General features: G+C 54.8%; 1 protein-coding gene across 2 annotated transcripts in view; it reads left to right on the forward strand.

The window, feature by feature from the left end:
* Positions 1 to 479: 479 nt before the first annotated feature.
* LOC142063029 (Krueppel-like factor 5) overlaps positions 480 to 15,450 on the forward strand; it is a 29,163-nt gene continuing 14,192 nt past the window's right edge. The window contains exon 1 of one of the 2 annotated variants that reach the window (XM_075106304.1): positions 480 to 1,292. In XM_075106304.1, the coding sequence (XP_074962405.1) occupies positions 609 to 1,292 (684 nt within the window). In that variant the 5' untranslated portion in view covers positions 480 to 608. Of the gene's footprint in view, positions 1,293 to 1,601; positions 1,660 to 15,450 lie in introns of those variants that run through there. The other variant, XM_075106305.1, reaches the window with a different exon arrangement.

Below are 15,450 nucleotides of genomic sequence, written 5' to 3' on the forward strand. Positions count from 1 at the left end.
TCAGGAGGCACCAGAAAGTGGGGAAGGGATGTCTCAGGGCTGATTTTGGGGTGGATGAGCACGGACAGGGAGAGAGGACCCTGTGACCGGCTTTTACTTAGCCTGACACAGCACAGCTCCTCGGGAAGGTGCTGGGGATGGTTGGGGCTGGATGCGTCCGGAGGAGAAATGGCTTCCCCCTATGCTCCGAAAGGTGATTTTTATTTCCCTGTTGCTCTGGCTTTTTACATTCCTTCCACCCCCCCACCCCCGAAAGAGAAACCCAAATGTAGTTGCGTGGATTTTCCATAGGAGCCGAGTTGGAAAGCCTTGTGCCCTCATATCTGCGCTTTTTAAACTTTTCCTTTGTTGTTGTGTTGTTGTTGGTTTTTTTTTTTTTCTCCCAAGGTTTATCCATTTTCCCCTTCACTTAATCTATGCATTTTTGATCCTTCCCTTTTTCTCCCCTGGGAATGAGAAGTGCGAGCAAGCAGGAGTCTAAAACTTCGTTTCTCGTGCAAAATTCAACCACTCATTGGGAATTGGCATTTTCTCATTAAAAAAAAAAAAAAAAAAGCCATTGCTTTTAAAAACTAAAATAAACCCCTTGTTTCAGCGCAGGGGATTCAATGTGGGAGAGGGTTTCCCTGCTGTGGGTTGTTTTGGCCCTTCCCCGGCCCCTTAGGTGGGCTCCGGGGTTGGGGTGGCACCAGTGGGACCAAGTCCCTCCGACGTGCCGCGCTGGTGCTGCCGGGCGCCATGGCAGAGCGTGGCTGTCGGCGAGGCTCCCGGCCACCCGCTTGCTCCCGGCAGCCTTTTATCTGCCGGTGGCCCGGTGGAGCTGCCGGCGGGGCTGTCGGCGGGAGCCTGATTGGCTCGGCACGGCCTCGCCGCCGCTTCCAGGTTGGCGTTCCTCCTCCCGCAGCCCAGGTAAAGCCTTCCCGCGACCCGGCACCTGGCCTCCCAGGATTAGCAACTCGCTCCGGCTCGCCTCTGCCTTCAGGTTTTTTTTTTTCCCCCTTTCCCCTCCCCTTCCTTTCCCCCCCCCTTTTATTTTTTTCCTTTTTTTTTTTTTTTTTTTTTTGTATTATTTTAAAATAAGATTTGATTTTCCCCCCGGGGGAGAGGGCACGAGGGGCACAGGAGGAATGAGCAGCGGGCTGGTGCTGCGCACCCCGCTCCCCGAGGACGCCTCAGCGTTTACGCCGCTGAAGCCCGTCACCATGTCGGGGGAACCCGGCGAAGACGCCCCCGTCTTTGAGGACATCAAACCCCCCGCCCGGCCCCTGGAAAACCCGCCCGACCTGGCGCAGGTAAGGCGGAGGCCAGCGGTTTGCCTTGGGGCAGCGGGAAGGGGCCAGCTTCGCCCGCTCAGGTGCACGGAGCCTGCTAATGCCTCCTGCAAACACAAGCGTGGATTTTTTGACTTAATTCTGCTTTGTTTTGCTGCTCTTTGCTACAACACCTCCGTCGCTTTGTACGCTCCTGCTTCCCCCTCTGCTGGATTTTCTCTTGGGTGTGTTTGGTTTCTTTTTTTTTTTTTTTTTTTTTTTTTTTTTGTTTCTTTTTTTTCCCCTCCTGCCTTTCGTTGAAGCACCCTGTTGCCCGTTTTGGAGGAGAGCCTGGGTTTTGCTCGCTCCCCGGAGCTGGGGCTCGGTCCTTCTCCCCCGGTGCCGGCAGGTGAGGGGGTGCCGAGGGGCTCTGCGCCGCTGCCGGCTCGCTGGGAAAGACGTGGACGAGATCGCTGTGGTTGTGCATGGGGTGGGGTGGGGGGGGGGAATGGGAGGTTATTTTTCTATTTTATTTTATTATATGTATATTTTACGCCGCCACAGCGGGGAAGGAATGCTCCTTGAAATTCCCCGTTGGCGTCCCCCCTGTGCGCGCCGGAGATAAAGACCCGGATAAGCGGCTTTGGGGCGTTGCTGCACGCGCGCCCCTCTTGCACACGCGCCCCCTCTTGCACGCCCACCCCTGTCCTGGGCCATGGCAAAAGCACGTTCAAGCCTTGCTGCCCATCCCAGGCAAGGGGGATAAGGCTCCTCTCGCCAGTGTTTTGGGTGATGGACCCCTCGTCCCACCACAAAGAGCCTTCAGCCGCTCTTCCTGGTGGGAAAGGGGGTGAGCCAGGCCTGCCCCCACCCCACTGCCGTGGCCGCCCCGGAGGAACGGGGCGAGCTGGGGCGCGGGGTGACCGGCACCACCGGCGGCTAATGATTAACCCGGCGCCCCGTGTCCCCAGCGCCATTTTGATCGGGGCGGGAGGGTGGCTCCGGCCCCTCGCTCCACGGCCGCCCCGCAGGGACCCTCTCACCCTGGCTGCCGTTCCTTTGGGGACCCCCGGGAGGGCATCCCCATGGTGGGCAGCTATGGCTCAGCATGGGGCAGGGGTTGGGGCTGTGTGGCCGCTCCCCGCTTCCCCTCTCCCGGCGGCACTGGTGCCCCAAGGGCCAGTTTTGGGGCTCCGTCCTTCAGAGGGAGGTGGTGAGATGAAGGCAGCGTCTCCATTGCCGTGTTGCCACATGACGCCCTGGTGATTCGGCATCCACAGCGGCAGCGAGCGGTGGTCGCGGATGTGGGGGTCAAAATGGGGGGAGAAGGCCATGCAGCCCACTCCTCCTTCCCCTGCGGTGGTCCCAGCTCGGCGCCTCTCCCCATAACCCTGGGGCCGTCGGAGCCCCTGCCCCGCCGCGCCAGGTTTGGGTGGGTTATCCGAAGTTGGAGGGTCGGGTGGTGGCTCTTCAGAAAGGTGTGGGTTATCTCTGGGGCCCGTCCCAGGGCGGCAGCTCCCTGTTTGCCCTGGGGGGAGGATGAGGTTCGCTTTTTCTCCTGCTTCGTAACCCCGGCTGCGGGGTGGGATTAGGCAGCGGGGCTGGTGCCTGCCCCACACCTCGGCCGCGGCCATGGGGGCAGATGGGCAATGGTGACTCCTGGCTTTGACCAGCCCCGTGCCACCTCTCGCCCTCCTCGTGGGGGACGTGGGGATGCCGAGCCCACCCATGGTTGGAAACACCTTCATCCCACAACACCATCCTCACTGCCCTTCAAAGGGCAGAGGGGTTTCTCACCCCGGTTTGGTCCCTGGGGCAGTGCTGCCCCACCGCTGGTTTGCTCCAGGGTGGAGGTAACCTCGGGGGCAGCTGATCAGAGATGTCATCCCTTTTCCGTAAGACCACCCTGCGTCCCTTTATGGACGATGGGGTCCCTGGGATGGAGGCTGGAAAGCTGCAGGGCTGGAGCTGAGCACCAGCTCACCTGTGCTCCGTGCATCACCCCGTCAGCCCCCAACAGCCAAGTCGGGGCTTCTTTGCAAACCCCACCCAGGGTGAAGCGTTATGGGTGGCAAAACCCCGACAGCCCAGGGCTGGACCCCACATGTCCCGGGGAGGAGTTTTCCGTGTGTTGGCCCCCTTTCTCTTAACGAATGCCAAAGGCTGTGGCCTTTGTAGAGAGATGCTGAAGAAGCTGCCGTAGCTGGAGGGTGGAAAAGCTGGATGGCTCCACATCTGGGAAACCCTTTGCTCCAGGAGGGTGTTTATCAGAGCAGTTTGACAAGACTTATGGAAAGGGCTGTGACCTGTCAGAGCTCCAGCACCGGCTATCGCCCTCAGGGCATCTCCCGCTGCTCCAGCTCTCCCAGCTTCTGTCTCCCTGATCTCCGGCAAAGAAAGGAGCAAACTCGAAGCTAATCTCTTTATCTTGCTGGTTGCAAAGTCCCCCCCCCATCCTCCACACCCGCCCCCCCCTTCACCTCCACAAATCGCTTTTCAAACAAGAGTGGGAGGTGGGAGCTATTTGCTGTTGAAAATTTTATTCGATCCGAGTCAGGTGGAAATAGATCCTTTGTGGAGTTTACGATTAGTTTTTCTCATTTCTCTGCCTTTCCAGCCTCCCTGCCCTGAATTAAAAAAACAAACAGAAAAAGAAAAGAGGAGAGGAAAGGGCTTGTGAGAGAAAAGCACTTTTCCTTTCTGATTTGAGTCAGCTTGGCCAGAAACAGAATTATCCCCTGTAAATCTCAAGAGGCCAATGCTAGAAGGAAGGTAAAAAATAACAAATGAAAGCAAAAGCAAAGCATGTCCAGAGAATCCTTTCAGAAGCAGGACAGGCATTGCCTTTGCCTGGCTGCCAGGTACCCCTGATGAGCAAGGGGGCTGGGGGAGCACCGGGGCTCATCCGCTGCTGCCACCTCGCTGCCCTTTGCTCTCCAGGGCTGATGAGCCAAAGCAGCTCCTGGACACCTTGTTGTTACCCGGGGCTGGGGAACCCTCCTGGGATCATCTGCCGCTTGTCAGATGGGTGGCTGTGTCCCTCTGGGCTGGGCCTGACCTCACGGTAGATGAGCTACCCCATTGCCAAGTCCTCAGATCCACCCCATCCCTCCTGGAGCCTCCGGTGGCTTTATGCCATGGCGTCCCTTGGGTGTAAGGGTGGTCCTCAGCGGTGCAAGCCCAATCACTGCCCTCTTGCGAGAGCTGCCCCTGGGCAGAGAGCCGTGGTGATGGAAAGTGAGATGGTGAGAACAGATCTGGGTTTCCATGATCCTGGGTGTGTTTCTGGAAGGAAGATTTCCGGCATGGTTGGGAAGGAGATGGCACTTACCCTGCTCCCTGCCCAACACGAGCAGGACAGGAGCCGGCTCCTAACGGGCTTTCCTGCTGTCGCGAGGAGCACGAGGTGCTGGTGAGGGGTGGCCCATGCTGGTCTCCGTGATTGGGATTGCTACGGTTAAGGGGTGGGGGGAATGGGGGCTGTCCGGGGTGTCAGCCCTGCCACCGCCTGCCAGGTGCAATGGCCTGTCCTCGAGGGCTCACGGAGGGCAGCGCCTGTCTCAATGGGTCGTACCGGCCATGAACTCAGAGCTGCTGTCTGATGTCGGGGGGTCACCTGGGGTTGTGGCCGTGCTGAGTGAGGTCAGGACCTGGCGAAGAAGCTGCTGGGAAGAGAGATGGACAAAAGCCACAGCCTGTCCCCTGGTTTAACCCCTTGCCTGCCTGTATCAGGAGCCCCAGGGGCAGCTGTGTTGAGGCCGGTGGGCACCCCGTGAGGGCAGAGGATGTCATGGGTGACAGGGAAGATCCTGGTGAGTGTGGCTGGGGAGAGTCCCATGCCAGCTTGTCCTTCATTGCCTCCCTTTCCTTGGGTGGCCTGTGCTGGTGGAAGATGAGAAACGGTAGCAAACGACTCCCCTCGTGCCCTCTAAGCCGGGTTCCTGCCCCACAGGCTGTTTCTTACCCCTGTGCTTGGTGCACCTCCCTTCCGCCCTGCCCGAGGGCCGGGCGGGGGGCGCTCATGGGAACAAAACAGCTCCAGCATCTGGGAGGTGCTTGAACACATTAGAAGGTATCAGGATGGTGCTGTTCCCCCAGAGCTTTTCCTGGTGCTTCCGATCCTCGGTACCGTGAACGGCTTTCCCAGACCCTTTCCATGGGGTCGACGTATGTGCTGTGGGGTTCCTCTGACTTTGTTCTGGCAGGGATTTTGCTTCTGCTATCACCGTAGAAGGTGGGCCAAGCATTTTTAGGTGTGCTCCAGATTTCTGGATGATGCAGGAGCTGTTTTAATCCTGCTCTGTCCCTGCAGGGCCCTGCATCTCATGGGTTTGGGCCCCCACATCCTTGTCATGAATGTGGCTGTGCTGGGGTGATGACTAGATGGTGGCTGTCTTGGACCAGGGATGGGCTTTCCTGCTCCCCGGTGGTCCAGCGTCTTGCACAGCCCGGTCGGAACGAGTGCGATGGTTCATAGAGGTGTGGTTTGCATCGGGCCCAGGAAGGAGCCCTGCTCTATTTATTCGTAGAGATGTAGAAGTCCACCACACAGCTGCCAAGGAGTGATTCATTTCCTTGGGCTGTCAGGAGTTGCATGAGACGAATGAATTCAGCTTTTCTGCAGGGAAAGGGGAGATGGTTGGAGTTTTGCTCTGGGCCTGTAATGGGATGTTGACAGCTTGTTCTGGATGGGGGTAGCTGAGCCTGGGCATCTTTCTGCAGTTTGACGTCACTCCTTGGGCACTCAGAGAGGGCTGGAAGTATTGTGTCCTCCCCCAGGGTCCTCCTTGTGCCCAGCACACTCAGGAGAAGGTGGTCACACTGCTGAATGTGGCCCCAGGTGTGGGGACACCACAGACGTGAGCTCAACAGGGCACTGCTGGTTTTCAAAGCGGTGCCCGTGTTTGAGGACAGGCTTGGAGCTCACGGCGTTGTCATGCAAAGGCATTCCCCTGCCTACCTCTGCCAGACTGTGACCGTGCAAGGGGACCGTGCAGGCTTTGCACCGCCACGTGTCGGACAAGCCGTGATTCACAACACTGGCAGGAGCCGTGCGCTGCCTTCACGCCACCAGCTGAGCGAGGAGCTGAGCTCAGGCCTCTGCCAGGATCCCATGCTTACAACTGTGCAAACAGGCGTGGAAATGGAGCAGGCTGGTGTGATCTGCTGATGATTTAGAGACTCAGTCCCTTCTTCCTCTGAGCTGCTCAGTCCATGTGCTTTTGCGGGCAGTGTGAAGTCGTGGTGCCTCACTCCCTCTTGGGTGGCCGGGATGTTCTACCCTCCGGGATCTTCCTGGCTTAGCAGGAGGGTTCAAAAATGTCCATGCGTTCTGTAGAAGTGTGCAAAATGCTGTGCAAAATTCATTTTCAAAGGATGCCAGCGGCCTGTGCAGGCCTGAGGGGTGTGCAGAAACATCTTGGTGAGACAGAGATGTCAAGTGAAAGGCTGGGCAAGGAGAAACGGGCTCACTTGATCCCTCTCAGCACAAGTCAGGATGGTTGGTTGGCAGCTGGCGCGGCCGAGCTCTGCTTGGCCTCTGGCTAGAAGGATCTCAGGAGGGAGGGATCCTTTCAGGCTGTTTTCTTTGGGATCAGCCGAAGCCTGATGCTTTCAGGACCAGCCTGCAGATTTGCAAGTCAGACGGGCTTTCTGTCCGGCAGGTGTCTGCAGGGCCATGGGAAATTAAGCTGGAGTCCCCAGAAGGGATGAATTTGTCCCTCTACTTTTGCAGGAAGACCCTCGGGGACAGTCCCCAGGCAGGACACCTGCCTGCCGCAGCCCCGTGTCAGGGTGCTGGTGGTGGGCTCATTGCAGATCAGATCCTCTTGTCAGCGGGGAGCTTGCTACCGCTCCGCAGGCTTTGGACAGAACCGGTGTTAGCGGTGAGCCAAAGGCTGGGCAATCTGGGGGATCTCAGCCACCGTGTTTGCTATTTTATTTTCACTTGATCCCCCCAAACCCACAGACTTCCCTGCCTGCGCGCGGGTGCGCACGCAGGCGCTGCTGGAAGCAGACGAGGCGTAGGATGAAACAGCTTGGCCGAACTTTGAGCTCGTCGGAGCACAATGGCTTTGTCCGGGTGGTACAAAGGCTGATTGTTCTGCCTGGGGGAAGTTTGGCTCGGCAAGGTGGGGAGCGAGAGAAAGGGACAGCGCCGAGAAAGAAAAAGATTACAGGTGTGCTGTTCCTTTTCCTCCTGCGCAGCCCTCGCTGGAACCTGTTTTCCACTTGCCGACATGGGGGAGGTTGCAAATTAGCTAGAAAAGCATGTTGTTGGGTCAGTTTTTTTTGTTGTTGTTTTTTTTTTGAACATTGAAAAGGCAGGTATTTAAGGGAGGAAATGAGCAGGGGACTCCAACTCCATAATAAATGCAACGGATTTCCCTTTATCGCTCTTCCTGAACGGTCTGTGGGAAGCAAACACAGTCATCTGAAATTACTCACGAAAGTCTAGGGTAGTGCATTTCTGGCCAGTGCATCATCAACTGTGAATTTCCCCCTCTCAAACCTGTTTGGTCAGCTACCTACGCTATTTTGTTCTCCTTCCCTGGTCCAGTGAGTTCTTTTATCTAACCCATCCACTGCAAATAATCACACTTACGACCATCTTGTTAGCTGAGCCCCTTGATTAGAATATTTGCTTTTCTTGTGCTCCATTGGTGAATTACGTGAGTGACAGGGTACAGTTGGTGTTTGGGGATTGGATAACTAATGTTTACAATTCAGATGTTCTCAGAACTTGAGCTAGCATGAAAACTCTCAAAAAAAACCCCATGGGCTGTTTACCACATCAAAGAGGTTCAGCCCCTTCCAAGCTCAGACTGAAACTCAAACAAAGAATCTTTCATTAAGTTCAGAAATGCTTGGAGAATTCTTTGAAAATTATTATTTTTTAATTTTTTTTTAATGTGATGGGGACCTTAAAGTTTCCACCAAGGACATGATTTGCAAGTATTAAAATGCATTTAATGACCTTGCTCTTTGTAGTATTTCCAGTACAAGCAGGAGGAGGGAATGGCAAGAAATTGGTCCCAGTATAGCTGGTCCGAAACCACCGGTACTTATCCCTTGCAGGAGAAAAGAATGTTATCCATCCGTTATCACGTCTATCACATCTAAGGCAATATATTCTATGAATCTGAACCCATCCTGGAGACGGCAGAGATATGTGAGTACCTGCTCATCTGCCAATCCAGCCCATCATTTTAATGCTGCTCAACTATAATCTTCCATTTTGCTGCTCCTCAAGGACAGTTTAGGGAGCTGAACCCAGGGATGGCTGAATATATTCAAATGAGAATCCTTCTTGCAATGAACAGAAGGTTCGATGGTGTTCCCTGACATGTGGAGATGACCCAAGTTTGTTAAATTGAAGGGAAAAATTGGGGCATCTCCCCTTCCCAACTGATCATTCAAAATGTGGCTTTTTCAGAACATAACATTTTATTCTGAGAAACTTGCAACATTTGGTGTTTTGGTGGTTCGGCGTCGTGCTTTTGGGGAGAACTCAGAATCATTAGCTTGGCTGGCGGTTTGACATCACCTCTGGGACAGGACGAGTGTCACGGCCCCCGCGTTTCCCAGGGGCTGGCAAACCCCAGGCTCCAAAATGCTCTGGCTGGAGCTTCGCCGAGGCTCGGTGCCTCCTGCCAGTTGCCCGTTATTGGCCTGTGCCATAATCAGTCGCCTTTAATTAACAGCAATTGGCAATTTGCTTCTATATAGGGAAAATGTGGAAAGAGAGGGTTTAAGCTGAGGGAATGGATCGTGAGGAAACTCTTTGAGGACTTCTGCTCTCGGGCTAACAGAAGGACCCTCCGGGTGGCACAGATGCTGGGAAATACACAGGGTAGCATGCACGGCAGGAGGGGCTGCGGCAGGCAGACCTGCTCCTACGCCCCCCTCGGTCCCTGAGCCTGGCACTATCTTCTTGGCCTTGGTGCTGTGCTCGGTGCTGTGCAAGCTTGGGAGAAAGAAGTTGGCCCAGAGACCTACTCGCTCAAACACAATGTTTTCACCTGCCTTAGGGTTTGGTTTGTTTTGTTTCGCTGACTGGTTTGGCGAGGAAGTTGAGGGCCACAGGGACGGTGGGATTTGCTGTCCGCACATGAAACCTGACCTTGCTTTTCCCAGACGTGCTTGGGGTATTACTGGGTCTGCCTTGCGCGTTGTGCTGGGAAGAACAGGCTTTTTGGCCTGTTCTATTGCTTGCTGAATGCCAGGAGGACTTCACAAGCCCCAGCAAGCAGCGGATGACTCACTCCGCCTTTGTCAGACCCTGCCCTGGGAATGTGCTGCTTTTCTTCTGATCGGAGGAGGCAAGGTGATGAGTGCGAGCTTTTAGATGGTTTGAGTGAGGTGGAATGAATCCCACCCATAACCCAGCTGGGGAAGCTCCCTATGAGCTCTAACAGCCTCTCCCATGACACGCTCAGTTCAGGGCCCGCGGCACGGATGTGTAACCGGAGGGGAGCTGGAAGGCTCAAGGACAATCTCAGCATCCTATGGCCATGCGATAGCTAGAAACAGGTGGATAAATTTGTCCAGGTCATCCTGGGGAACGGTGACATCTGAGAGCCTCCATCTTCTCAGATTCAGGGGAGAGGGTGTGCTGGAACAGAGGCTGCAACTGAGAAGGAGAAATGGAGCTGCAGGTGGGCCTGCTTCTAGTTGATGGTACTAGCAAGGGCTGAATGACTATCTAAAGTCAACTTTGGATTGTATACATGCATAAACCAGGGGAACACTTGAGATCCTGCATGTTTCGGCTAGGGCTGAAGTAGCTCCAAGCCTCCTGGTCTTCTAGGAGTTGAAATAACACTAGATTGTTTCACCTTTCCAGAAAAACCGTCCAAATGGCTGTATCAGCTCACACCAAAAGTCCACCCAGCTCAGCCTCCTGCCTCCAACAGTGGATGCCCAGTTAGCTTGATGGAAAACCTCCAGTTGGCTTTGATGGGCTTGACCTCAGCCTTTGCTGAGCAAGAGCAGCTCAGAAATAGAAAGCTGTGTAGGAAGGCATGACTCCCTTAAGTCCTCATGTCCTCCCCTCCCAGACTTTAAGAGAGCTGCCCTCCGGCCAGGGCAGAGCAGGGAGCAACGGGTGAGGAGAAAGGGCTGTCCCTGTTTCCCCACCTGCCTTCGGGCTCCATCCAGTGCCGAGGTTGTGCGTGGTAGGTCTGCAAAAGGCAAAATCAGAACGGAGATACTCTAACATGAACCTGGGGCTCCCCACCCCAGTCTAGACCTGCCTAAAGCCAGATGGGCTGAATGGCCACTGTGTTCGGTAGGGCCTAGAGATGGTGCAGCTGGGCCAGAGCTTTCTCCAAGCTCAGTTTCTCCAAGGCCTACCCTGTTAGTTATTTTTCAGTCCATTTATGGCTTTATTTTTGTGAAAGGTCTCTGCTTGCTCTCTTAAAGCCCACTGGCGCTTGGCTGCTCCAACCTGCTCCTCTTCCAGGCACTTGACCTTGGAGTTGGATGAGGGTGTTTTTTCCCAGTTTCTTTGGCCTTTGGGATTGCTGACCGTAGTGGCACGATTGCTGTGATAAATAACCAAGGTAGATTGCCTTTGAGTGAGTCTTTATCAGTTGTCAGAGGAAAGGAATAGCAAACAGAGTCAGCAAGTCTGCTGGAAATGTTGCTGCCTACTGGCTCAGCCAGAGGCCAGCCAACCTCCCAGCTGCCCACATCTGCCTTGGCCTCAAGGATATTCATTGTTTCTGAGAGGTGATAATTACCTTGGGTAGTTCAAACACAAGGGCAGGAAAGAGTACCAGAATAGCCCTCCAGAGCAGCGTGGCTCAGGCCCTGGGCCACCCATGAGCTCCTGGCAGAAACCTGGAGAAAGGGTTTATCTTTGTGGCCTTGTCCTGCTCCAGGAGCAAGTGGCAAGATGTGAAAGCTTCAGGATGGAAAGCTGGTGGGATAGATCACCTCTGGCAGTCTTCTCCACAGCCTCCAGAGAGAGCTTGCACAGAAATTTCAGCTTCGGTGCTCACTTTCCAGGTAGCCAAAGGTAACGAAGATGAATCTTGCCCCACTGCACGTAATGCAGACACAGCTGAATCCTCCGAGGGCAGCACTAGTTTCTTGAAGCTGCTCCTAACCTCTTTGAGATAAAGCAAGCAGAGGGGTCCACCCGGGGCCTTCCGCAGCCCAGCACCCACCTACGTAAGCGCAGAGGTCGGCTCTGCTGCCTGCAACGGTGCTTTCTTATTTACAGCAGCTAAACATTTGGCCCTGTGTGCACTTGAAAGGAAGAGCCCTGGGGGTTTCTTTGCTAATCCCGTTTTGCAGAGAGTTCCAGAAGACTTGAGGAACAAACAGAAAATAACGTCGATAGAGGTCAATATCAAAACCAAATGATCAGAGAAACAAATATTTACTCAGGTCAATATTTAACTAGGAGACAATAAATGCTGATATTGAACCAAATCTGTATATAAATATGGTCTATTTATAACGTGTCCCTCCAAAGGGGCACTGCCAGGTACTTGCCATGGTTTTTGATTTATCATTGTCCTCCCCATTGTTTGCTGATTCCCTTGGAGGCTGGAGTTTCATGCAGGTGCATGTATGAGAAAGAAGCTGTACTGCGTAATCCCAAGGCCCGGACAACAGGCACAACCATTGTCCCACGCACGCCTGTGCTCGGGGAGGGTCCCTCACCCCACGGAGGGGCTCCCCTTGCACCTGGAGCAGGTGCCCTGCCGCTCCCCCATCCCTTGAACCCCCACGTCCCAGGGTTGTGCTGCTGGCTGACCTGCACGGGCGAAGCTGGCATTTTGCTTGCACCCCTCTCCCAAAAACTCTTTGCGTCGGTGACCAGCACAGCCTTGCAGCTGGGGCTGGCTGTGAGCAAGAGCCTGAGACCCAGCTGGGGAAGGGGGAAGTGGGCTTGATGCCTCCCAGCATTGCAGAGCAGGATGGGGGGCTGCGACCAGGCAGGGGCTAGCGAGGGCTCAAAGCTAGCAAGTACTGAAGAAACTCCCCCCTTGCCCCGAGCCTTTCCCCCCCCACTGCTCCCTCCGCCAACTTTACAAGCTCAGCGCCTGTTTAGCAAACATTGATTTCTCTCCTTGTTCTCTGCTGTTGCCCGTGTGGTGACAACATCTGATGTTTCTATGGCGGTTTGTTATTTATCAACTTCAGATTAGAAAGCGTTTAATCATGGGAAATACACGTCCCGCCTCCTGCCTCGACAGCCTGCCGTGCCTGGCGCTCTTCTAACGATGCTTGTGGTTAATCGCTGGCAAAATGGCATGGTTGGCTCAAGCGTCGTTTTTTTTTCTGCGTCCTCCCAAGACATGTTTGTCTTGGATTCTGCGTGTATTGATCGATGTCCTGATAACACCTCACCCTGCCTTTGACGACATCTGAAAGAGGGATAGAGGTCTCCGAGGCAGGAGATTCCTGCAGGATTTATGAAAATTGGCAGATGGTAGGGGCGGAAGACTGGTGTCAGCACCTATTAGCCACAGGAGAATCCACTCTGGGGGAAGGTGGGGGAAGCAGGGCTTCATTTTCTGCTTTCTTCACTGAGCCACTGGCTTGCAGGGCTGGGTTTTCACCGATTTCACAGTGCTGGGTGCTTCACAACATACAGCTCTTTCCGAGGCTGCTGAGGTTTTGTTGCCCTCCAGGGACTTTCGGTCGCCAGGTCCCGGGTTTGGAAGTGCCGGTGCATGCTCCTGCTGGCCCAGTGACACAAACCGGTGTCCGATGGCCTTGTCTGGAGTGGACAAAGCGCTTGTTTAACCCCTTTCCTTGTCCTGCTTGGGTTTTTCGGCTTACTTTTCTCTGGCAATTTGAAAAGACCCTCCTCCTTGGTCAGCAATAAATACTGTGACTTCGAGGGAAAAATACCACAGGAGTTCAGGGCTGTTACTGTATGAAAGGCTATTCTTATTGGCTTTCTTTTCCTGGCCACACCATAGATCCCGGTTTGGACACCTCCAGACTCACAGAAGATTTGTGGATGGCTGCCTTGCCTGTGTTTCCCCTTTGCTCACTTTTTTGCCTGAGCTATGGCTCCTGTGTTGGCTGCTGAAGCCCTTGTCGATGCAGCCGGTGGAGTCTGGGGCACGCCTGCCTCCAGACCTTGTAGCTCATCCTCATCTCTGGTGACTGCAATGATGGCATTGCTCGTGACTATAAAGGAAACTGGGAAGCTGAACCCACTAAAGACTTAGTGGCTTTTCAGCTAGGAGGCCCTGGAGGCTTTCTCCATCCAGCCACAGTGGGTATCTCTCTTGCAGTATTGAGATGAACTGAGCTCCCTGGCTATGTGGTAAGTCCTTCTCAAAAAAGGCAAGAAAATGGTTAATTCCCTGCCTGTGGCCGGCAGACAGGGAGGCAGGGATGGGCTGATCTTTCCAGGTCATTCCTGTCTCATGTGAGCCCACCGCAGCGTCCTCAGCTGCCCTCTCCGGAGCTGCCCCAGGCAGGGCTGCAGTCTGCCGCCAGGACTCTCTTGGGCTGGCCGAGGAGTCTGCAGAGAGCCGGCACCTACGGGGGGCTTCCTCCTGGTGGGGCCCGCTTTGCCCTCAAGCGCTTCCTTTGTATTTGTGCTGCTTCCCATGGCAGGTCTGGAATGCAGCTGGCTGGCAAAGCAGGGGGGTTTCTTGGTCTCCTGGTGTGGTTGACCCCAAAATGAAGGATCTGGAAGGTGGACCACCGCTTGCAGGCTCAAGCATTATGTGCGAAGGAGCTTGCCTGAAGTATGCAGGTGCTCCTGAAGCTGTCTCTTCCTGTTGAAGGGGGTGATGGGACACAGCTTTCAACCCCAAAACCTGTGTAGCTCTGACCTGGAGATTTCATGTTTCAACATTTCCTCATGCTTCCAGGCATGAAGACCGCATGGATCCCAGTGGCTCTCCAGGGATGGCAGCTCTCAACATCCCCAGCCTGGTTGCCACCCATCCTCTCAAGGCCACGTGGCTCTGTGGTCTATCATGGCCTCGCAAGGAACATCCTCTATTTAGATGCAACTCACAGAATATCAACACCTCAAAAGGGGGAAAATGGAGCACATTGAGTTGGTTTTGCTGGTTTTCTGTGAGAGAGGGGGAAGGCTGGGCTGGTTTCTAGCCCTTGCTAGTCTGGCTGACCAGCCTGACAGCGTGTGCATGACCCCAGACTGGGAGGGTGAGAAAAGGCTTTACCACAATCTTGTTGGAACAGAGAAATGGTAGAGGTTAGGGTGAAACCTAGTGGTTGTGGAGGAGAAAATGGGCACGCTGGAAGCAAGCAGGCAGCAGCAGCTGCAAGTGGATGATGTGGAATGAGAATGGGGAACAGGCTGACGCTGAACCCACAGAAGGCAGATACATACTGTTTTGGGATTTGGGGATAACTCTTCCCCTTAACTTGCTGCTGGAGGGCACTATTTTGGGCACTGACCTTGGAGAAAAGGTCTGCGTGAGAGCTGTGAGAAGAGCCCTCAGCCTTCTGTGGAAAGCTGGGGGGAATCGAGGCAGGAGAAGAGAGGTGTGCAGGATATTTGCAAGCACGGTGTAGTGCATACAGGGAATGAGAAAGGAGATTTAATTCCTGCCAAGGTCTTTCCACCTTGGAGATTGCTAAGCACAGGAATGGGCTAGCTGCAGGCAAACTGCAGAGAAGGTCCACGGGGAGCCCACTTCCAGGGGTGGTTGGGGTACCTGGTCCTGTGCCTGAAGAGGTGGGATTCCCCCAAGTCATCTCTAGGAGCCTGGCAGTGGTGTGATCCTGAGAGCTTCACCTCGGAGGAGCTGGGTCTAGCTTAAGGCGCTGCCGCATTTCTGCCAGGAAGCATGGTCTGTCCGAGCCCTGACGCATGGCTGAGGCTCTTCCTGGGGAAAGCTGCTCCTGTCCTTGCTCTTGGAGATGCCCTGGCCTGTGGCATGGGGAGCTTGTCAGAAGCTGGGCAGAGGAGAGGGGCTGTGCCTGAGGCGCAGGGCATGCAGTTGATCACGGTGTCTCCTGGCTATCACAGCACCTTGTGGTGGGTGCCTGTTCCAGGGAGGGGGTGCTGGGGCTTGGCACAGCCCCAGCCCCACATCTGCACCAAAAAAAACCCCCTCATGCGTGACTTGTGTGAGTGTTGCAGGCTCAGCCCTTGTTGCCTGCTCCAGTGGTTTCCAGCCTGTTCCTGGGACACAGCATGAATGTTTCTAACTACCCTAAGGTAGCCTTTCTAGATGGGACCCCCAAG

Source organism: Phalacrocorax aristotelis, chromosome 11, assembly GCF_949628215.1.
Source record: "Phalacrocorax aristotelis chromosome 11, bGulAri2.1, whole genome shotgun sequence".
NCBI classification, from domain to species: Eukaryota; Metazoa; Chordata; class Aves; order Suliformes; family Phalacrocoracidae; genus Phalacrocorax; species Phalacrocorax aristotelis.